Here is a 24,032-nt window from a genome sequence, read left to right on the forward strand (position 1 = left end):
TAGAAGTCTTTTCAAAAGTCATTTGTATTAAAATGCTTAGCCCTTGAGGGGGTCTAAAATGTATATATTTAGATATGGTTTCATTTCTGAAAGTTCGTGTCCACTGATTGCAAGATAAAAGTGTGGCCCAGTAAACCGTCCACAAGAGAGCCACTGATTCCGTTTCGGAATGGCGGCTTCCAACTTGACGTCCCTGGGAAAGTTATTCTGCCTATAGGTTCCTAGTTGCCTTGAATGTAAAAACATTTTATAAATAACAAGTCACGTATTTGAATCCTCACAATCACTTTGTCAATAGGCACAGTGATTCCCATTTTACAGTTGAAGACACTGGGCTACGGAAAAGTGATAGGGCCTGGGCCGCGCAACTCCTAAGGCTTCCGGTCTGGCCGTGGAGCCTGTGTTCTCGTTCACACAGTCTGCTGCCTCGAAGCCGGTGGGGATTGTTGCTTCTTTGCTTCTCCCCAGGGCTGTCTTACCTAGGGTGCAGGTATAGATTTGGGAGACACTGACATAAAGGGAATCACTAAAGCCACCCTCGGGGAAGGAAACTGACAGTGGAACTTTCTAGAAAGTAGAACTGCAGAGAACCTCAAGAAGGGGCAGAGGTGAAAGAGCAGGAGCAGAGAAAAGGCAAGAAGTGGCCCCACGGAGCAGTCCAGTGAGGCTCATAGACCAAGAAGGACCACCCAAGGACACCCTTACGATGTGGCAAGTAGGAGTTTGTCAGTGACCCAGATCAGTGAACTGTAGATTTCACACGGTGTCTTTCATGCGATGTAAATTTGATCTCAGTCAAGCTGTTTAAAGAAACCATGAAGTCGTGGCTGGCCTGGCAGTGCTGTTGCCGTGGCGCTGAGAGCTCATTTGCCAGGCTATCTCCATGGCTGCCTCGCTCACCAAGAATTCTCAGGGCAGGGCCACTGACATTTCTCTGTGCACCTGTTCTCTGTCACTCAGTTGTAAAAAAGCCAAAGGAATGGTTAAAAAAAGCCCTTTTCCCCCCTAACCTGCTTTTCAATCACACCACCTCCCTTGTCCCCAGAATAAATTCTCACTCCGCCTCCCAGAGCTTCCCTGGCACCATCAGTCCTTTCCCCCCTTTGTCCTCACACTGGAGCCGGCAGGCCAGTGACAGTGGTTCATTCTAGCCTCATGTCTGCACGGCTCGCTGCAGCTTCCAGGCTGGCGGTGTCTTCCTCAGGGTTCCCACAATCTTATGAGATGGACACTTACGTGGAGAGGCAGGCACGGGGGTCACGTCATCTCGGCATCGTCGGGTACATAGGAAAGTAAACACGATTGTGGGAGCTTTGCCCACAGTTTTGAGCCGCTGGCTCACCGTCCGATATTTGCTCCCTGCAGGGATCTTACCGCTGTGGGCCCTGCAAACCAGGGTACACGGGTGATCAGACAAGGGGATGCAAAACTGAAAGAAGCTGCCGAAACCCTGAGCTGAATCCTTGCAGCGTGAACGCGCAGTGCATCGAAGAGAGGCAGGGTGATGTGACGTGTGTGGTGAGTTGCTCGTCACCTGCCTCACCATGTTTTCCTCTTCCATTTTAAATACCTCCCGTCCTCCGGTTCTACTTGCTTCCCGGTGAAAAGGACTCAAAAGTGAAAACATTCCCATGGAGATAAATGCAGAGTGTAACAGGAACAGGGTTCACTGAGCTCCTGGAGTGCAGCCTCAAGTTCATCTCACGGCAAGCTGCCTTCTCTCTCCCTCTTGGCCGGGGGTCGACACCATGTCCTCGGGCACATCCGCGGGGGAGCCCCCCTCCCAGGCACCCTCTGCGAAGGGCCAAGAAGTGGGCAGCAAAAAGGGAAGGCGCCTCCTTCCCTCCCTTCTGCCTACCACCCTATTTATGTAGCTTAGGACACACAGCTGTGTGCAGTGAGGTGGTTAAGCTGTCAGACACGCCCAGAGAGCCTGTGTCCCCCCGGTGAGCAGGAGGGGGCCGGCAGCACTACTCCGTGTCCACCTGCACCCGGATTCCGGAATGGCTCAGGGGGTGGTCACTCTTCTTCGTCTCTGTGTCCCAACCCGGAGCCGGTCTGGGGAGGCGGCGGCTGGCAAGAGCGCGGGACGGTCACAGGCTGACCCTGGTCTCATGCCAGGCAGTGTGTGGTGGGCCAGAGGTGAGGAAGATGGCCCAGGCCTGCCATCCACTCCCAAATCCCAGGCTTTGGGGTGCTCAGGGCCTTGAGATGCTGAGATAGCAGCCACTTCAGCTGCTCGTCTTCTCCTTCCTTCGCAGTGAGCCAGGCCCTGGCAGGTGGCCCTTCCGATCCTGGGATTTGCGGGTTCACGGTGATCACCTGAGCCTTCTTTCTACCTCAAACTTAGACTTCTTTAACGTTATGCTTGCAAAATTTTCTACAGTGAGCATATCGCTTTTCAAATAGGGAAAACAAGAATCAGAAAGAAGTTAAAGAAATTTAATAGCGTCCGTTCTCTCTAGCAGCACAGATAGTCCATGACAAGGTCCTGATGAAGGAGCAAGCTAGGTCGGAGGGGAAAACCCCATGACTTTCCTAATTCCTGTTGCCTGGGTATGTTTATTACCATTGAGAGGCAAGGGTAAATCTATGTGTAAATCCTAATTTTCTGTGAACAAATTAATGACTTCCCTGGGATGGTGGGTGATGGGGCTCTTAATATGTTTTTGAATTTGTAATAAGGCACAACGACAGATGGGAAAGGATTAATATACTTGGTGTGACTACTAAAATAATTTAATCTGCCAGAAAATGGCTCATTAAACATGTATTTGTTCCTAGAGGAAATTTTTTCTTCATTAAAATGAGTCAAGAACCATACCCCATGGCTGAGCTTTCCAGGCCTTCTGAAGGCCCGCCTAAGCAATTGAGCGGAAATAGGGGCCCATAAGGGAGGGGCGTCTTTGGCCTCCTGCCTTCTAAATCTCTGGTTGCAGAAGGAGAGCCTGGATGTTTGAGAGCAGGCAGGCTGCCGCTTAGGAAGTCACTGGTCTTCAATCACCTTATTTTGATTAGCAAAGCCAGGAAATGTAACGTTTATTCATGGAAAGTTTCTTTTCCCTTGGCCCTGCTTCTGTTCCTCAGACTCTCTGCCCCCTCCCTGCCTTTCTGGTTCCCTCCTCTTTTCCAAGTCCTCTTCCTCTGTGTTCCTGCTGGCCTACTTGTCCCCTCTGCAGGTGTCTATCCTGCTCCTGGGCTGAGCTCCCAGGTCCCACCTCATGCCCAGGGCACCACGTAGGGAATCATTTCTCTTCTCTCTGATTTGCCAGTGACCCTTGCTTGAGAGCCAGGGTTGTCTCTGGTACAATGGGAAAACGACAACCTTGCAGGGTCATTGTGCGGATTGGAGACGATGGTAATACAGTCTGATACAGAATAACTGTCAATGCCTATTATGCTGGCAGTGAAGTGAAGCCATGGCTGGTGGTGGGAGGATACTTGGGTAGACTTTTCCAGGGACAAAGAGAACTTGCAGACCCAACCGTGCACCTGGGGGAATCTTTCTCTGTTGAAAGGGCATGAACAGAGGTAAAGCACCCTGGAAGGTTATTGTTTTGGTGGGAACGGATCTAGAAGACTGTTAAATTCAGAGCTAGGACTGTAGTTCAAGAATGATAAGGAAAGTGTCAAAAAGCCACACACGTTCGTTTCTGCTGAGAGGAAATTAGATAGTCACACGGAGAACATTGCAACAGTAACTCAAAATTACGACGACCCTTTGAAGCAAGCATTCCACGCTGAGAAACCAGTACAGGCGCAGAAGGACAAATGTACTAGACTTCCTTGTTTTCGCATTGTATGCAATAGAAAAATGTTTTAAAAACCAGACACCCACCAGTAAAGGACTGGGTGAATTCGTGGAGGCACACGTGCACCACTTTACGTAGGACGCATCTGTGACCATCAGAAAGAATGGCATGACTCTACGTGGAGGGATATGGAAAGAGCTCCAAGGTATGATGCTGAGTTTTTTAAATTGCAGAACAGTGGATAGATGTGTTCTCAATTGTGTCAAAAGACAAAAGAAGAAAAAGAATGTGTATTTGCCTGTCTGTGCATGGCGTATCTCTTAAAGGATATGGAAGAATGGATTGCCTGAGCGAAGGGAACAGGAATGAGAAGGAGTTTCCACTCTGTCCCTTTGTACCTTTTGATTCATTAGACTATTCAAAAAATAATAGTTTTAAAATCCTACCCGACAACGCTGTGTCGCTCTGGGCCCTCCCTCTGGGGACACGCACACGGGAGCAAGGATGCAGAGGTTCAGAGCAGAGGCCCCTGTCAGTCGCCCCCTCCCCACCCTCCGACCAGGCTCAGCTCCCCAAGCGCATGCTGGGCTTTGCCTTCACAGTGCGGCGTCGGCTGGGCTGGCGACGGCTACATCTGCGGGAGGGACGTGGACATCGACAGTTACCCTGACGAAGAACTGCCGTGCTCTGCCAGGAACTGCAAGAAGGTAAGAAGGGCACACGGGGGAAAAACTACACCCACCGTGGCTTTCCAGAGCCCTGTGTTCTCTGGGGGAGAGATTCTATGGGTTCCTTGGAAAAATGGCATTTTTCAAGCAGCTGTATCTCACACGTTGCAAAACAGCCATCCACGATGAAGTCAGGCGGCTGTCATCAGACTTGAGATCGGAAATCGTATCTGACCTAAGACAGAGGTAGATGGGGGTGGGGGAAATAGGGAGAAGTGGATAAAAGGGTACAGACTTTCAGTGATAAGATGAATAAGGTCTGAGGATCTCATGTATAACATGGTGACTTTGGTTGATAACATGGTACAGTCTAATTGAAATTCACTGAAAGGGCAGAACTTTAATGTTTGCAGGGGAAAAAAAGGTCAGTATGTGAGGAGCTGGACGTGTAAATGGTGGGAATCCTTTCACAATACAAATGTATATTAAATAATCACATGTATGCTTCAAATATATTAGTTTTGTCAATTATGCATTACTAAAATTGAAAAAGAGTCCGACATAGATGCCTTTCTGAGCTCTGTTGCTTCTCCCTAGGACAACTGCAAGTATGTGCCGAACTCTGGCCAGGAAGATGCAGACAGAGACGGCATTGGGGACGCTTGTGATGAGGATGCTGATGGAGACGGGATCCTCAATGAGCAGGTGCTTGCTCTGCCGGGAGGGCCTGGGAAGTGCCAGGTCCCAGGGATGGTGGAAGAAAGCCCGTGAAGTTACCTGTTATATGAGTCACCCCAAGTGTTCGTTTCCATGCCTGCGATGCCGTGGCATTGTGACTTTACCCTGAGCGCTGACGGGGCATGCGCGTGCGGGTAGAGGCTGGCTGGCGCCCACCCAGGGCCAGCAACCTAGGAGGGTAAGTAGAGTCTGAGTAGACGTTTGGTCTTCTGATGCTTTAGGATAACTGTGTCCTGACTCACAACGTGGACCAAAGGAACAGCGACAAAGATATCTTTGGGGATGCCTGTGATAACTGCCGGAATGTCCTGAATAATGACCAGAAAGACACCGATGGGGATGGAAAAGGAGATGCCTGTGATGACGACATGGACGGAGACGGTGAGCTTGTCTCGCTTTGCCTTTTATTTGGGACTCATTTGTCCTTTTGCCCTTTTTGTAGTTAGGAGCAGAAATAGAATTGCTACCTCAGAAGGCCTCCCACACTTGAGTGGTTCCCCTCGGCCTGTGTCTGGCCCACCTGTTTCTTTTTTCTTTTCTTTTTTTTTATAAGACGAGGTGGGGACAGGCAGAGGGAGAGGGAGAGAGAGAATCTTAAACAGGTTCCACACCCAGTACAGAGCCGGACTTGGGGCTTGATCTCACAAGCCTGACATCATGACCTGAGCCAAAAATCAAGAGTCAGACACTTAACCAACTGAGCCACCCAGGGGCGCCTGGCCCACCCGTTTCCATGGAAGGAGACTCCATAACCCACTCCCCTATTTAATAACCCTGGGTGTTTCTGGACCTCTATGTCACAGCCAGAAACTTTGTAGGAATTACTTCAAGCAGTGTCTTGTCAGGGCTGTGTCTTGGTAGGGCCTCTGTCTTCCCAGAAAGAGTGTATCTTTGTCCACCACCCAAACCAGCCTCCTTTCCATGCCTGAGAGTCCTGGAAGCGTAGAGCGGGATGGGGGCCTCGACAGGGTCGCAGGCTGCGGCTGGGTCTGGCTCCTCCTGCGGGGAATTGGGCGTCTCCTGGGAGATGTGTGCATGCCCTGCCTATTCTGGGAAGAGGCTGGAGGCAGGACAGCTGCACTGCCCAGCGCCTGGCACCACTGACGGGGCCTTCGAGTGGGCGCTGTGTGAACGGCACCCCCCCGAGCACAGCTTGAGCGCTGGAGCCTCTCGGGGTGTGAAGAAGGACATGTTTGGGGTTTTTTTAAGATTTATTTATTTATTTGAAAGAGAGAGAGAGAGAGTGAGGGGGTGGCAAGGGGGAGACAGAGAGAGAGAGAGAATCTCAAGCAAGTCCCCACTGAGCTCCACATGGGGCTTGATTTCAAGACCCTGAAATCATGACCTGAGCCGAAATCAAGAGTCAGCCACTTTACCAACTGAGCCACCTGGGACCCCTGAAGGACATTTGTTTCTGTATTGCTTTCATGACACATACATGACTATCCTCAAAGTATAGACTGGATCTGATAGTTCCTGAGAAACATCTCACATCACAAGGGCCTTGAAGGAAAATCTTTCCAGAAATGTACCCCCTCCCCTCCACCCAGCCACCCACCACACACACACACACACACACACACACACACACCCCACACACCCCACTCCTATATTCTACAAGCCTGACTGATGGCCAGATCCAGTGGTATGCTGGAAAACCAGCTCAAGGAAACAAACAAAAAAGCTCCAAGTTGTAGCATTTGCCAGTTTTGGTGATAGAAATGGCACTCCCGCCATGACTGATGGCAAGCTGCTGGTATGAGAGGACATGATGAGACAAAAGCTGAGAGGGGACGGGCACGGTGGGCCAGGCTCAGCACGCCCCTGCCCCTGCCCCCGCCCTCCAGTCCCAGTCTTTGTTCACACCCCCACAAGGTCCCTCTCTCGGGTCAGCCCACCTTGCCCTCATGACCTCCTCATCTGGTTGCAGCGATAGCCCTTGACGTCTTGGACAACTTAAAACTCCATGGAGAAAGGCCTCAGGTCACCATTCATTTGTAAGTCTCCCAGAATCCATCCTTTGAGATTACATGCAGATAACTGCTGAGAAAGGTTGTGGCTCTGGGACGATGGCCCGGGTACAAGTCACTCCCCACGTACCTGGGTACAGGCCTGGTCTCTTAGCACCCAGAAGTCTGTGTTCTAAGCCTCTCTGCGATGTTCACCTGACTCGGGGAAGCGTTCCTTTCTTGTAGGAATAAAAAACATTCTGGACAACTGCCCCAAAGTTCCCAATCGTGACCAATGGGACAAGGATGGGGATGGCGTGGGGGATGCCTGTGACAGTTGTCCTGATGTCAGCAACCCTAACCAGGTGAGTAGCATTCGGGGGATTCAGACTCTAGGCTGAGCTTCCCTGTGCACGAAGTCTTTATGACAAGTGTCTTAGAGACGCCGGCTCAGCTCCCTGCTGTTGCCGTGTGCCTCCTGGAGCAGAGGTGGCCGCACTGCACACTTAGGCCTGGAGCTTCTGGGAAGACAGCTCCGGGGGCCTGAGGCCCTGTGGGCGGATCGCACAGGCTGCACATTGGCTGTGAGGTGAGGAGCAGGAGTTTAATGTTGCCCAAAACCAGTTGTTTTTGCTGAGACGAACATGCAACATGGCGGCTAACCATTGGGAGCCTTGTGTCCTTTTAGCCCCCAAACCCTACACGGCCTGTGCACGGATGCTTCAGACGCTGTTCAGTCAGCGACGGGTTGTTTCCCTCTCACTCCTCCTTCCTGTCTGGATAATTGGATGGGATGTGTCATGTATTTTTAAAGCCCTGTGAGAGGGGCGTCATTGTTGCCCTCTGTGACTCACTCCCATTCTGGCCCAATTCCAACATGCAGAGGCAATGCAAAATCAGTTTGCCTCATCCCCAGGCCTTTGGCTGGCTCCCCTCCGACCCGTGCCAGAGTTCCACATCTCCACCTGCCACCATCCTGCCCCGGCGCCCTCTCCAGTCAGCTCATCTGGTGTGTAGGCAGCCCAGCCATGTGGTTTGATATTTTGGAAGGCTTTTTTGACAATTCAGCATTGTGCCTACACCAATATGGTGTTGTCCTTTTGCAGTTCTGCACCAACCCAATTCCAGAGAAATAATTCCTGAGATGCAGTGATGATGGGCCAGGTCTGCCTTCTCTAGAACATTCTGTGCATGAAGGCCCACGGATAAATAATAACATGTTCTGTTCTCTTTGCAGTCTGATGTGGATAACGATCTGGTTGGGGACTCCTGTGATACCAATCAGGACAGGTATGGCACATTTTCCCAGCTGCATTAGGGCCAGATGAAAAATCCAGAGACAATTTTAGCTCTCAGCGCTTTCTGCTGCTACCTTGCTTTGGGATCTCTCTGAATAGATTGAGCTACTGGTCAGGGTCATCACCTCCTTGAAAGTTCTCTGTAGCCAGGTGACAGTGTCCGGAGGGGCCAGGAGGCGCTCTAGCGAGTGAGAGTCTATTGCTGGAGAGGCAGCGGAGCCTCATGCTTCCGAGCTGGGGTCTGGATGACGCAGCTGGACACACGTCCCAGCTCCTTCACTTACAAACTAACCGTGAGCAGGTCACCAGACTCTGTGCCGCAGAAGCCTCATCGGAAAAACGGAGAGGACAAGGGCATACAGCTCACAGGTCTGCCGTGAGGACTGAGCGAACTGACAGAGTGCACATTAGTTTCCCTGACACAGAGAGAGGCACTCCATAGCTTTAGCTCTTTCATTACTATATTCCTTCAGCTCAGGAAAGCTTCACCATGATCCCAAAACAGAAAGCTGTCAGTCTGCTGAGGGATCACTGTGATTTCAGTGTCCTTGGAATTCTTTCATTCTGTGTCCGTTTTTTGGTGGTATTGTTCTGGGCAAATGAGTTTTGTCAACCCTCTTAGCCCCCCATGGAGGGAGTCCTGTGTTAACCCGGGGCCGGATCAGCTGCTGTGGGAACGTCACCAGGAACGTAGACAAGTGCACCCCCCCCCCGGAGGCGCCTGGGGTCCGGGGCTCGGTCCCCTTTCATCTGCAGCAGGAATGCTTAGACAGGCGGCGGGATGGGGCTGCGCGAGGGAAGGGACTGGGGGAGGCAGAGCAGGAGGAAACAGGGCCTCCCTTCCCAGCCTCCTCTCTCATGTTGCCCTCCAGACCGTGGTTCTTGAGCCACACCCTGTGCGAGGACAGCTCCTGGAAAGCCCCTTCTCGGTCCTTGTGCTCAGTGTCCTTGAGGCCTGAGCCCACGCGAGCCAAGTGAACTTCAGTGTACTTCTCGATTGCATTCTAAAGTTCTTGCTCTGCAAAGCAGAGAGAATGCAATGTACCTTGCAGGTTCGGGTAAAACGAAAGAGAACGTAGGTTAGGCTCTCGCGGAAGGCTGGCCCTCAGGTGACCGGCAGCAAACCGGCTGTGACAGTGTTACCACAGCATGAGGAGAGGCAAGGCAGCAAGAGTGTCTGACCTAGGAGGTCGCCATTTCTGCGGGGAAGGTGGGACGGGTACCTTGAAACCCCCCTAAGTGGTGGACATCAAGTATGTTCCCTGTTGCGGGTCCTCTTGCACTGACTGCCATCCAAGAAATCTCTAAAATACCCAGCCCCGTCAGCCTCTAGATATTCGCCTAAAATACATGACTCATTCTGCTCCATTTTAATTCCCACAAACTTGAACCTTGGGGAGGAGGACAGGAACTGCTTGTTTTGCATAAAAATGTTCAAGGCTGTATAGAATGGCTGCGAATGGAAACAGCTCCATCTTGGGATTTAGACACCAGCCCTGCTGCAGGCACAGGCATGGCGCTGTTGGAGCCGTGCCGTCCTCTGCTTGGCCAGGTGGGCCTCATTTTCTCTGGGACCCCTCTGGTCTGAAGGGCATGGACTGGTCTCTGACATCCCTCCCCCGTCCTACCCCTGCCTGGGACAGGCCATGGGAGGAGAAGGGTGGAAGGAGCATCTGCTCAGATTCAGAGCAGTCGTGGGAGGCCTCCGTCAACTCAGGGAAACCTCTGGGGACAGGGCAGTCTTATCCTTGGGCGGCCACTAGGCCTGGAAAAAGACTTGTCACATGGGCAGAGAATGAGGGTTCAGAGAAGTGCTTGAGAGCAGGAGTGAGCCCAGACTCCAGGCTACCCTCTCGGGAAGGGGAGGCCCTCTTCTCTCTGCGGCATTCACATCTGATCCTTCTTGGGTCTGCTGGCCGGGGAATGGGAAGAGAACTAGGAAACAAACACTGCAGGGCTTCCCAGCAGCCAGCATGTAGAGATGCTTTATCATGTATTCAGATGTAATATGCGAAATTCTCCTCACGTAAGCATTTAATCTTTGTAACAACCCTATGAGGTAGGCTGTGTTATGCCCATTTTACAGATGAGGACGCTGAGCCAGGATTCACACTGAACAGCTGGGTTCCACTGCCCTTCACACTTTGCTCCCTTTGTACGTTCTCTGGGTGGTGGTGGTAGTGGTGGCGACCGTAGTCCCCGGGGTCCGATAGGAGCCTCTGATCACAAAATCACCTTTTATCTTCTTGAGTAGTATGATCTATTTGTTTCAACAAGGTGAGGAAGTAGGAAAATGGTCCGTGAGGCCCAGAGGGCAGCCTTGTCTGAAGACATACAGGTTTGACAAGACAAGCCCCCAAACCCCAACTCTGTTTCTTACCCGTTCTCTGCTCACCGGTGCCACACATCACCTCTTCTTTCTCCCACAGTGATGGAGATGGGCACCAGGACAGCACAGACAACTGCCCCACAGTCATTAACAGTGCCCAGCTGGACACTGATAAGGATGGGATTGGTGACGAGTGTGATGACGATGATGACAACGATGGCATCCCAGACCTGGTGCCCCCTGGACCGGACAACTGCCGGCTGGTCCCCAACCCAGCCCAGGAGGATAGCAACAGTAAGTGGGCTCAGCCCAGGGCTGCGTGGGACCCCCAAACTCCCTTCGGCCAGGCATACTGTGGCACGCCTCTCCCAGGGCTTCTCTGAGCAGCCACTGCTTGTGTGGACAGCAGACGGCTGGTAGACCCCGTTCTCTTACTCTGCAGAGGAGAGCTGCTTTGCAGCTTCTGAGCAGCTCTGGGATGAGGTCACACGGGACAGGAAGCAGCCATACGCTCCTGCTCCAGGAGCTTGGGCAACTGCGCCAGCATCTTGCTTGCTCCTTTTCACCAGGAGTCACAGAAAAGGAGCAGGACAGAGAGAAGAGAACAGCAGCAATGGCTTAGATGTGCTCACAGACTCAGAGGGCTGCGGGGACCAGGCCAATAAGCCTGCACAAAGCCAGAAATGAGACAGAGTTGGTGAGGGCATGTCCATCCACAGCCATGCAGTATTTAATTCAAATATTTTAATACCATGTCAGCTGAACAAAACCTACTAGGAGCCAGATTCAGCCTAAGGATCAGCAGAAATTACGGTCTTAGGGACAGTCTGGTGACAATAATTTCCTTGTTTTTTGTATGGACTAGAGACAGTGCTACAGACATTTGCTTATGTAAGGTCAGCCTCAAGATCCACCAGTTGGTGAACCCCAGTGTCCTCAGAGAAAATGCAGGGTTTCTTCTTCCACTCTGTCCCCAGGAAATTCTTTTCGTCACATACAGAGGGGTTCACCAAGCCACCATGGAAGACTCCAGGGCGGGGCCCAGGGCCACCTCAGACATGGCTGATTCTGGGCGGCTCTGCCCACGTGGGTTGAAAAGTTGGCCCTGGAGGTGGGGCATGGGCTCCCTCAGTTCCTTGCCCAGCCCTGTGTCTGTCAAGGAGCAGCGGTGCGTGTGGCCCGGAGCCAGCTCCTCTCCTCCTCCCCCACCCCACTCAGGCGACGGCGTGGGAGACATCTGTGAGACAGACTTTGACCAGGACCAGGTCATCGATCGGATCGACGTCTGCCCGGAGAATGCAGAGGTCACCCTGACTGACTTCAGAGCCTACCAGACTGTGGTCCTGGACCCTGAAGGAGACGCCCAGATCGATCCCAACTGGGTGGTCCTGAACCAGGTACGTGCCCCATGGTGGGCAGCAGCTCGGCTCTGCCTGTCCGCACCGGCCCTTCTGGGAGAAGCAGGTAACTGCCTGAGGGTGCAGGTCCCGCACCGCACGGACTGCTCACCGTAGCCCTGTGACAGACACTGCCGCTAGGCCCCGGTGTACCCATCAGCCTGAAATGATGGCTCATGGGAGCACGGCAGGGAGTGGCTGGGGTGGGGACACAGGCAGTCTGACCCCAGAGCCACACTCCTGCTCTCTCCAGCGGACCGCCTTCCACACGTCCTCCTTGCTGTGAAACTACAGCAGGCAGGCACGGAAAGGCTTAGATTTTTTAGTGTCACCCAGCAAGTCACATTCATTAGAAGTGTATGTTCTCTCAAAATGAAGCCGATTCAACACACCCTTCATTACAGTTCTAGCAAAATTATTTCCATTCAGCCTTTTCTCCCCTCACAGCATGTGCTCTCCTGGAGTACGTAGCAAGGTAGAGAGTTGCTCAGATACCACGGTCTGTGTGGGGGTCGGAGCTCGCTGAGCACTCCCCGGTGCCGCCGAGGCTCCGGGCTGCCTCGAGCTTCCCCACCCTCTACGATGGCCCTGAACTCCTTTAACTTTCTCTGCAGGGCATGGAGATCGTGCAGACCATGAACAGTGATCCCGGCCTGGCAGTGGGTAGGTCCAGGGCCTCCACACCACGTGGGTGGAATGCAGTCCTGGCAGCTACTCACGTGGCTGGTCTGCTTCTCTGATCTCCTTCTGATCCCTCCAGGGTACACGGCGTTTAACGGAGTGGACTTTGAAGGGACCTTCCACGTGAACACCCAGACGGACGATGACTATGCCGGCTTCATCTTCGGTTACCAGGACAGCTCCAGCTTCTACGTGGTCATGTGGAAGCAGACAGAGCAGACATACTGGCAAGCCACACCGTTCCGGGCTGTCGCCGAACCCGGCATCCAGCTTAAGGTAGCCACAGTTCTCAGCCACTCATCTCCCCTTTGAGCCTTTCACCCTCCTTTTAAGTCCTGTTCTCCCATAGGGCAGTTAGTTCGTCTATGGAATTGAGGTATTTGTGTAAGGCTGAGATGCTGCCTCTGTCACTCCTGCTCCGAGAAAAGGCAGACTTCTGAGGCACTCTTCGGACAGCTGTGGGGAATACTGGATTTACAGCAGGAAAAACATGGAAGGAGTTAGTTAATAGGGTATCAGCCAGTGCTGATGACTCAGGATTAAGGGTCACCTCAGTAAAAAGGGCATTTAAGTGTTTATGCTTTTGTCCAGATCCAAGGCAGCCAGATTGTAACCATGAAGTCACCACCCCTAGCGACCCAGGAAGCAGGAAGGGTGGGCTGTGCCTTCTGTTCTAAAACCTTGCCTATGTCTTTTCCAGGCCGTTAAGTCTAAGACTGGTCCCGGGGAACACCTCCGCAACTCCCTGTGGCACACTGGGGACACCAGCGACCAGGTGCGGCTGCTTTGGAAGGACTCAAGGAACGTGGGTTGGAAGGACAAGGTCTCCTACCGCTGGTTCCTGCAGCACAGGCCCCAGGTGGGCTACATCAGGTATGTGCAGGACCTATCTCCTCACCTGGCACGGGAAGCAAAGCTCACCCTCATTCTGCGTCACAGGACCTTGGCTGCCCTCAGCAGTCTGGACCCAGGATGGACTCCGAGGGCACGCCAGGACTTCCGAGACATCAGGCTCTGGCTCCCAGTAAAGAAGTGGGAAGGAGACACCCAAGCTCAGACTAACCACCTGGACATTAGGGACAAGCTGGGGGTAGAGGGACCTTCTGCAAAGGGAGGGGGGCGGTCTCAGCACTGGAGGACGGTGAGCCCCTCTCTGCCATGCTGGCCAGTGTGAGGGGAGGAGTGGCTCAGCCACAACTGCCCTGGACGGCGCTTACTCATGACTAGTTCACAGCACACTGCAGGGAGTCGCTCACCGGCTCTTCCCTGCTGGATTAGAAACGCCATGAAGGTGGTGTCTGGATCTCAGTTGACCTTGGTCTCCTCACTGCCAGGCCTTCCCCCTGTAGCGCACTGAGGAAGGAGTACCCACTGCAATCTCCTGACCAGGGCGGGAAGCCAGCCTAGTGGGGAAAAATCATGACACTAACTCATGTTCTGTTCTCCTGTGAGACATGGAGTCCAATGTACTGTTTGTCACACAGTAAGACGATCGTGTTCTCAGCCCTGTGAAGCATAAGGCCTCCTTTTCTGTCCCAAAATGAAATCATAGAAAATACGATCTGATCCCTAACACCTATAATAGAGAAATAATAATTTATAACAAAATCACATAAACACTTAGCACTACACTACAACACGACATGAAATAGAAGCGGTGACATTCTAATGTGGATTGTTCTGCGGGTGACTTAATTTCTAAAAGGGAGAACAATTCTTTTTAAGCAAAACAAAGTAATCCATAATTTCAGTATATATTAAAACAGAAAAATACTTGATGTTCACAAGTAAAAGGAAGTTAGGGTCTAGGTCCAGATAATTATAAATGGGCTTTTCACCTACCCAAGTGTCTGGAGGACACTCCAAAAGCATATAGGATGCAAGACGAGTTTTTCTTGTTCTCTCCAAGGCCTTGTAAGCCATTCAGCCTCCCTGGCTTCTGTCATAAAATGCCAGAGGAACAGCCAGAAACGTCCCCACAAATTTCTAAAACCCTTCTTTAGGGAGTACTACTGCTTCCGACAGAGATCACTACTCTGAGATTCCACCAGATTCTATCATTCAGACCAGAGGAAAAGCAGTGGTTTTTAAGCATGGTGTCCAGACAAGGTAACCCAAGGTGTCACCCAGGTGACAGTGAGGTCACCAAGTCTCTTGGTCCTGGGTGGTACTGTGATTTCTCTTTAACTCCTCAGCAGGCACCAAGTTTGACTCTGTGCCCAAATCACGTTGGGCCTTTGGCGGGGGGGGGAGTATGGGAGGGCATAAACAGCCAGCCCCGACTGCATGGAGCCCCCCGTCTAGTAGGGAAGGGGCAGCAGCTGGAGCACAGTCCAGGCCTGTGAAAAATGGATTATGGAACAGCAAAGAAGTGGGTTGTACCTTGACCTGGGTTTGAGTTTCTTGGTGACTGGCTTGGGCTGTGTCGTCTGCAGAGTGCGATTTTATGAAGGCTCCGAGTTGGTGGCCGACTCCGGGGTCACCATAGACACCACCATGCGTGGAGGCCGGCTTGGCGTGTTCTGCTTCTCCCAAGAAAACATCATTTGGTCCAACCTCAAGTATCGCTGCAATGGTAACGTACATTCTTGTTACTACTATATGATATTATTACTAGAATTAAATACCACCTTATTTTTTTTTTAAAGATTTTATTTATTTATTTGACAGAGATAGAGACAGCCAGCGAGAGAGGGAACACAAGGAGGGAGAGTGGGAGAGGAAGAAGCAGGCTCATAGCAGAGGAGCCTGATGTGGGGCTCGATCCCATAACGCCGGGATCACGCCCTGAGCCGAAGGCAGACGCTTAACCGCTGTGCCACCCAGGCGCCCCAATACCACCTTATTTTTATTGCACATTTTCCTCCCAGAAGCCCAAAGCTCATGCCCCATCTTCATTAAAATGTAACAGGCTCTGTGTAACTAAAGTAAATGGTAGATCTTTTTTTTTTCCTATTTGATAGATGAGGAAATTGAGACCCATAGAATTTAACTGCTTGGCTTAGGATTTGGGGGTTCAATGAGAAATTCCGTCAGATTTAATTTACAGGGAGCCTTTATTTTCTCATGGCTCAAACATAATCACACTCAAAATCCATTCTGCCTGCTAATTTCCTTCAGGCCTGTCAATGAGCACTCCTGGGCTTTAGGCCAACAATTTACAAAGCAGCCTGAGGTAGAAAATGGCTGCGGAGCCTTCTGGGGCCTGTTGCTTGGGCTGACAGCGACCCCTACAGGATGCTTGCACAGCACGAGCTGCACCAGGATTCCGGTGGAAGGAGCCTGACTAACCCCGTGCCTGTTCTTGTTTGCAGACACCATCCCAGAGGACTTCCAAGAGTTTCAAACCCAGAACTTCGATCACCTGGATAATTAAACCAAGGAAGCAATCCGTAACCGCTTTTCCAAACACTAAAGCCATCTATTTTTTAACTTCCTACAACTTTTTTTATATACACTGTGGCTTTCTTGTACCAATCCAGATATATCAAACTTTTTATATGAATGTGGCAATAAAGAAGAGAGAATTTCTAAAAACCATGTTACTCAGACATTGCTGTTGTGTGGCTCAGGCTTTAAGGGGGTGTGTGCTGTTCTCGGAGGGATGCATGTTGAACTTGCAGGGGGATCTTTTTTGCTTGGACAGGGTCAGTCAGGGAGCTTGAGGAAGTGTGTGAGTCAGGAAGGCCCAGGCCAGAGGTCTCCTCTTTGGTCCCTCCCGCTTAGCTTCACAGGAAAGGCGGCCAGGTGCCAGGCTCACCTCAGCAGCCTCCCTCTTCTGGGGAGGTAGCCTCAAAAACACATGCTCAGGGGAACTTTCCCCGAGATGACTTTTCCTGACCAATCCCGGAGCAAACTTGTCCAGTCCTTTCTAGCCCTCTCCCCCACTCCACACGCACCTTCCACACCAGCACCTTCAGCACCGTTGTTCTGCTTATTTATACATCTGGCTCCCCCTAGTGGAATGTAAGCGTATTGAGCTAAGGGACCCTGTCTTACCATCCGCATCCCCCATGCCCAGCATCGTACCTAGAATATAGTAAATATCTAGTGCGTGTTTGCTGGCTGGCGGGCTGGCTGCCTCTTAAGTAACACGGACAATAGTGTAGATGGATCACATAAGCCCTCTTACAACTCAAACAGCTCCTCACAACACAGGCTCGAACTAGGGTGGTATCCGTGGCACCACGTTAGAGCAGGGCAGAGACTGCCTCCTCTCTACACTAGCTTTTCTTTTACCATCCCATCTGTAAGGTAAAGATCCTGGCTAGTTTTTATAAATTCCCTAAGAATTCTGTTTCAAAGACTATTGCTGAGTAGTAAAATATTCTCCTATCCCAAAATTCCTGGAGGTCTCTTAAATTGATTCTAAATAAAGGAGAGACACAGTCACCACAGTTTGATTTCAGTAGGCAGAAAATACGATGGCACAGGTGTGACAAATATGAGATATGGAGGGTTTCGAGGTATCCATCTACACATGTCAAGCCCAGAGACAGATGTCGCCTCATAATGTAGAACATCTCATCTCCTACATCAAGGTTTTCAAGGAGTGGACGCAACTCAGGCCTGTCTACCAACCGTTCCCTCTGCTGACACCGTCTGGTCTCCCCGGGGGATCCTGCTCCAGGAACTGCCTTCCAAGGACTTCTGCACCATCTTGCTGCCATGGGCTTTTTCCAATTTGTGGTTCTCCATCTACAAATCTTTCCCAACTCCAAAAAAACCTCAGAAGGACAAATTCACTTGGTTAGAGATCGTCCTCTTTCAATCTTACCCTTTGCATCACTTTTTGTATCTCACTCGAAGGTTATTATTTCCCGAGCCCTTAGGGACTCTAGGAGCTCCTCCATCCACCATAGCTACAGTTAGGTTAGACCTTTACAGCCACTTTAACGCCCTTTACTGAGTTTTTGGCACTTTCCTAGGCAGTCTGTGATGAGAACCGCAGATCCACTTCTCGAGAGACTTCAATCTCATCCTCAAAGCACACAGCAGATCCTGGACAGGAAATGCACTCATCTCTGAGGGGAGGGTATGTTGATCAGATCTGGATCTGAATCTGAGGTGAATTCTTACAGTATCTTGATCTGACTTTCAGTGAGCCTGGTTTCCTTATCGAAACCATCCTGTGGCTCCCCTGTTCTCTCCTTCACTGCTTCCTGAGGCCGGTGGAAAGAGGAGGCAGCCTTCCTGTGCCCTCCCCCCCGCCCCAGTCTCCCTGCTATTAGCTGTGCCATTGCTCTGAGAAAGCGATATATCCACGAGAAAGTTTCCTTAATCGATACTTTCGTGTCTATAACCATGCTAGTGCCATCAGCCTACTGGAGATCAAGAATCTAATAGCATCCCTTAGGGAGCTTATTACATTGTTGGGAAGACAAAAGTCATCACACACAGAGAGCAAATAGATCCAGTGATGTGCTGAAGCCAGCGCTTACCAGCTCGTGACAGCCAACCAGTAAGTTTTGAGGAATTTTTTGAGGTAGTTGTCAAGCTGTTGATAGTCTGAAATTAGCCACGGTGGAAATATTTATGCCACAGAAATTGGCAAACACTACAGAGCACTAGAGAGCTGACTGTGAAACATTTACCAACACACAACTGGGTGGGTACACTATCTTGTCTTCTAGCCTCCTCGATATCTTGGGAACTGGTATAGAAAGTTTGAAACTTTCAGAAAACTTCTTGTTTAAATGGAGAATTACTGGGGCAACTGGGTGGCTCAGTTGGTCAAGTGCCCAACTCTTGATTTCAGCTCAGGTCATGATCTCAGGGTCTTGAAATCGAGCCTCACGACAGGCTCCGAGCTCAGCAGGGAGTCTGCTTCCACTCTCCCTCTGCCCCTCTCACTCTAAAAAAAAAATCTTTTTTTAAAAAATGGAGAAGTACCAGAAAAAGTGTACAGAAAAAGCTTCTTGACATTGGTCTTGGCAATGATTTTTTAAATACGATGTCAAAGCACAAACAGCAAAAGTGAAAGTCAGCAGCGGAACTACATCAATCTCAAAACTTCTGCACAGGAAAAGAAACTAAATGAAAAGACAACCTATAGAATGAGAGAAAAATTTTGCAAACTACATCAGATAAGGGGTTAATATTCAATATATATAAAGAATCGTAGTAAATAACAGAAAAAAAGTCTGATTTTAAAATGGACAGGACTAAACATTTTTCCAAAGAGGACATCAAAATGGCCAATAGGCACATAGAAAGATAGGCAACATCACCAAGCATCAGGGAAATGCAAATCAAAGCCATAAAGAGCTATCACCTGACACCCGTTAGAATGGCTGTCATCAAGACAAGAAACAACAAGGGCTGGTGAGGAGCCGGTGAAAAGGGAACACTTTCACACTGTTGGTGAGAAAGTAAATTGGTCCAATCATTATGAAAACCATTATCGAGTTTCCTCAAAAAATTAAAAATAGATCTACCATACCATCCAGCAATTCCACTCCTGGGCATATGCCCAAAGGAAAGGAGAACAGGACTTTGACTAGATACCTGTGACCCCATGTTTATCGCAGCATTATTCACAATGGCCAAGATATAGAAACAACCTGAATGCCCTTCGGTGGATGAAAGGATAAAAAAGCATGTGGTAAATATACATGATGGAATGTTGTTCAGCCATGAGAAAGGAGGATATCCTGCCATTTGCGACAACATGAGGGACGTTGAGCACAACATTCTAAGCAAGATAAGTCAGAGAAAGGTAAGTACTTACGTATGATATCACTTATATATGGAACCTAAAAAGGTCAAACTCCTAAAAAACAGAGTAAAATGGTGCTTACCAGAGGGTGGGGGTAGGCAGGATAAGACCGATGGTGTGTGAGTACAACTTGTAATGAACAGTAAATCAGTCACAGAGATCTGAAGTGTAGTATAGTGAATACAGACAATACTGTGCTACAATCATCAAACTACTAAGAGACTAAAACGTAATTATCCCAACTGCTAAAAGGAAAGAATAATTATATAACATGATAGAGGTGCTAAATATCACTATGATGGCAATCATATTACAATATATAAATGTATCAATTAACAAGTCGTAATGCTTCAATTTACACATTACATGTCAAATAGATTCAATTAAAAAACGGGGGAGAAGTGGAAGTAGTTCTGAGAATCAGGAAACACTTGAGAAAGTCTAGCCAGACACCAGCAACACACTACAGGAACGGACTAGCTGGTGTGGGACCCTCTTCCCCAAAGTGAAACCTGGGACTTTTAAATGTTTATACCCAACCCTAGGGCAGAAACTCGAGTTTCTATGCGTTCTATTCATGGTAGTAAGGTCTTCACCTGAATCTTACTAGGAGTCAGAGCGGCCCTCACTCACTCACCAACTAGGATAAATTCATTCTATTGCCTATCTTCCTCCTGACTGTTCATAAGATCAAGGGTCCTGCGGGAGGGGAGACTGGGAAAAAGAAGAGACAAGTTGCCGTGGGGAAAGACCATACTAGGGTAGACTCCCACAGGATGTGGGGAGAGCTCCTGGGGCAGGAGGAGGGCACTGGTGCCGTGAGGAGAAGGCCCAGGAACATGGAAGCAGGGGCAGAGAGGGAACGGAGCACATTTTGCCTCCATCCAACCAAAAGGAAGCTCTTCCTCCTCTTCTCCCAGGTTATTATTCCTATATCTGGGAATTATTACAGGTGACTACCCTTAGGTTAATTATTTAATGCGGGGCTATCGAGTGAAAGAGAATGAGAAAAATAAAAGAATCCAGTTACCCACTATTTAAGTATCTATAAGCATTTCTTATGGCCCAGACTAGAAAGATAACTTGGAGTATATTGATACAACAAAAAAGAATCTGGTCTGGAAGAAACCAGAGAGCTAGTTCATTAATGACATGAATCAAGAAGAGTGAGGCATGAGGTACCCTTGTTAAAGGCCATACACTTGGGGTCCCTAAAATCACTGGGCTTATGAGCACTCAGCCTTCCTTTCAGAGTTATGAACAAAATCCCCCACAGTGTCCACAGCTCCAGAACGGATATCCTTGCCCGAATCTTTGGTTAATTAATAACCTCAGTCCACTGAGAAGTTTACCCTAAGTTTCTTAAGTAGAATTGCCTTAATGGGTCAGGGTTTTTTCTTCCTGAGAAAACTTAAGTACAGAGATGCTAAACCTACCATCTTACATTGTTGTGTAGTGTTTAGGAATTATCTTTGAATATACGGTATTTTTTTTAGATTGATTTATTTATTATAGAGAGCGTGAGAGTGAGCAAGTGCATGGGGGGGGGGCAGAGGGAGAGAATCTCAAGCAGACTCCCCGCTGAGCGTGGGAGGGGGAGAGGGGCTCCATCTCTTGACCCACAAGATCATGACCTGAGCTGAAACCAGGAGTCTGACACTTAACCGACTAAGCCACCCAAGTGCCCCTGAATATGTGATATTTAAAGTACTTGAGGGGCGCCCAGCTGGCTCAGTTGGAAGAGCGTGTGACTCTTGATCTCGGGGTTGTAAGTTTGAGCCCCATGCTGGGTACAGAGATTACTCAAATAAGCTTTTTAAAAAATAAAAAATAGCAGCCATCAAAAAGAAAAAGAAATCTTGCCATTTGCAACGACGTGGATAGAACTAGAGGGTATTATGCTAAGCGAAATAAGTCAATCAGAGAAAGACAATTATCATACGATCTCACTGATATGTAGAATTTAAAAAACAAGGCAGAGGATCATAGGTGAAGAGAGGAAAAAATGAAACAAGACAAAACCACAGAGGGAGACAAACCATAAGAGACTCTTAATCATAAGAAACAAACTGAGGGTTGCTGGAGGGGAGGGTGGGGTAACTGGGAGATGGACATTGGGGAGGGTATGTGTTATAATGAGCACTGGGTGTTATATGACTAATAAATCAGACACCTGTACCCCTGAAACAAATATTACATTTTATGTTAATTAATTGAATTTAAATTAAAAAGGGGAAAAATTTTAAAATACAAATAAATTACTTGAAATGTTTTAAAGAATTTGGCATATTAGAGAATCTAATAAATTGAATTTGTGGTTGAATTAAAAATGTATAGTTGTGTATTTGACTTTAGACTTCTGGTTTTAAGTTAAATGGTATGAAAGAATTTGGTTGACTATATAGGAGTGAGGTAGTTAAGTTAAATCCACAATTTATAAATTTGTTATATTTACAAGAGTTACTTGAGTACTTACATAGGTTTTGTCAAATGACCAAAAAATTAAATTTATAAATGAAATATAAACATACTAAGTTTATAGTCTACTATAAATACAGTATTTTAGATGCTATAAATTAATATATTCAATTTATAAATGTAATTGAAAATGCTTGTGGAAATTTAAGTTTGCAAATGCGACTAAACAATCAAAAACTGAAAAGTGATGATACATTTTGCTACAGAGTAATAGGTACATTTGTGTGTTTATAGAGTATGGAAGAGTAATAAAATTTCTAAGTAGAACTTATAAACTTAAGGTTTTGCCATCTGTATCTAATCAAACACTAATTTGAAAAATTAAAGTAGCTATAAATTGTGCTTTCTGTGTACAAACGCTGCCCTCATAAGAAAAAAACAAAACCAACAAAAAACAGCCCAGTGCTAGTCTGGGTAAATACAGCCTCCACTCCGGATTGGTAGAGACCGTCGTTCTAGAGTGCAGGCCATGTCTACTAGGGGGCTGTCTCTGTACAGGGGATGAAAGAACGTTGGTGCCGCTCCCCGCGGCTCAAGGTGCCTCACCAGGCAGCGGGCTGCGGCGTCTCCCAAAGGCCCGGCGACCCTGCTTTAGCCGCCAGAGCCTCACTGGCTGGCCATTTGGCCCGGGGAATGTGCTAGGCTGGACTTGGGCCAGCCTTGACTGGGGATGTGGCGAGGAGCACCTCTCTTTCCTCCCTGCCCACCCCCCGTGTTAAACCTTAGAAGGATGCCTAAATGCACCTACTTATCCCGAGGGCTGCGGCTGACGGAGGCCTGTAGAAGGAAAGCTCCCTTTTCCAGCCAGACGCCTGACTGAGAAGTAACCCAGGCCTATTCCTGAGCCTCTCACAAAAGAATGAAAAGTATTTTCTTCACATGGCCTGCCTCCTCAGCTCTGCAGTAGCCATGAACCCAGACCCTGAACTCAGGTTGTGAGAAAAACAACTAATTCCCAAATTTCAACTTGTTTTTATTTTGAAAGCTCATTCTGTCGGACGCTAGAGAAACACGACTCCAGTCTTTCTTGGGGTTTCCATTCTTCTCCCAGGCTCAAGACTCCAGGATACCTTCCCAGCACCAAAGTGTGAGGGGCTGGGGAGTATCTGTCCGCACGGATTCCTCCAACATAACCATGGTCAGCGCCCACCCTCCATTTTCTGAAGCAAAAAGGGCGCAAGTAGGGCCCCCAACCCTGTATGAACCTATGCACCCATTTCTTTACTGGCCCTCACATGTGGGGCTGCAGAGAGCCCTCCAGGCGTCCCCTCCACTGCTCCTCCCTCTCCCTCTAGTGTGAGATAATCTCTCCCTAGTCTGAGGAGGAAAGCCTCATCTTCCCCCTTGCTTTTGGTTGACACATTCTGTCTGTTCCCAGTCTTTCTTTACTCCTGCCCCCAAAGTTCTCCTAAAGGCTTAGCTTGCAGGCTGGCTCTAACTCACACACGCCAACATGCCCTTTGCGGTAATAAGCTCAGAGTCCAGCCCCTGCCTGAATGGGAGAATTGGGGAACAGGGAAATAGGAAAGGAAGATGGTGTCAGTGTGTTAAGGAGCTGCCCCACCACAGTCTGAATGACCTCAAATGCTGATGATTTAAGGTGTAGTGTCCGCTCTGGGTTTCTGGGGCCTACGTAAAAAAAGAAAAGAAATAGCCACCAAGAATACTGTTTGGAAAAGTCAGATTTACAGAATGAAATCAGAGTTGCTCAAAAGACAGAGCGGGGAGTAGCAGAAGAAGAAGAAAAAGGGATCCCCCAAGGCTGGAGGAGCAGAGGGGTGGAGGGGTCCGGAGTGGCCTTGTCTGCCCCACTCCTACACGGTGTCAGAGAGTGCAAGGAGCCTCTCATGGGGCACCTGTTCCTGACTGTGGGCTGGACAGCCGGCCCACACCCTGGAGCAGTGCCCAGAGAGCCAAACTCATGAGGGCAGGCAGGCCCATCATGAGGAGCCCCAATGCGGCCACCCTGGAAAGAACCACCACCTCCTCTCCCCCCCGTAAACCCAGGGAACCTCAGGGATGGG

The 24,032-nt window shown here is 49.4% G+C and overlaps 1 protein-coding gene and 1 long non-coding RNA gene across 3 annotated transcripts in view; one reads left to right on the forward strand and one right to left on the reverse strand.

Moving 5' to 3' along the window:
* THBS4 (thrombospondin 4) overlaps positions 1-16,352 on the forward strand; it is a 42,596-nt gene extending 26,244 nt beyond the window's left edge. The window contains exons 10-22 of the mRNA XM_002916215.4: positions 1,366-1,518; positions 4,355-4,459; positions 5,018-5,125; positions 5,380-5,539; positions 7,354-7,472; positions 8,345-8,397; positions 10,835-11,028; positions 11,953-12,131; positions 12,746-12,794; positions 12,892-13,088; positions 13,513-13,685; positions 15,248-15,387; positions 16,127-16,352. Coding sequence (XP_002916261.1) covers positions 1,366-1,518; positions 4,355-4,459; positions 5,018-5,125; positions 5,380-5,539; positions 7,354-7,472; positions 8,345-8,397; positions 10,835-11,028; positions 11,953-12,131; positions 12,746-12,794; positions 12,892-13,088; positions 13,513-13,685; positions 15,248-15,387; positions 16,127-16,188 — 1,692 coding nt within the window. The 3' untranslated portion in view covers positions 16,189-16,352. The remainder of the gene's footprint in view (positions 1-1,365; positions 1,519-4,354; positions 4,460-5,017; positions 5,126-5,379; positions 5,540-7,353; positions 7,473-8,344; positions 8,398-10,834; positions 11,029-11,952; positions 12,132-12,745; positions 12,795-12,891; positions 13,089-13,512; positions 13,686-15,247; positions 15,388-16,126) is intronic.
* The window catches only part of LOC105236248, a 39,838-nt gene continuing 28,882 nt past the window's right edge, over positions 13,077-24,032 (reverse strand). For both annotated transcript variants that reach the window (XR_002142093.2, XR_004624114.1), the window contains 3 exons: positions 15,195-15,379; positions 14,069-14,215; positions 13,077-13,280 (listed from right to left, as the gene is read on the reverse strand). This is a non-coding gene — a long non-coding RNA (uncharacterized LOC105236248). The remainder of the gene's footprint in view (positions 13,281-14,068; positions 14,216-15,194; positions 15,380-24,032) is intronic.

Source organism: Ailuropoda melanoleuca, chromosome 3, assembly GCF_002007445.2.
Source record: "Ailuropoda melanoleuca isolate Jingjing chromosome 3, ASM200744v2, whole genome shotgun sequence".
Lineage (NCBI taxonomy): Eukaryota > Metazoa > Chordata > Mammalia > Carnivora > Ursidae > Ailuropoda > Ailuropoda melanoleuca.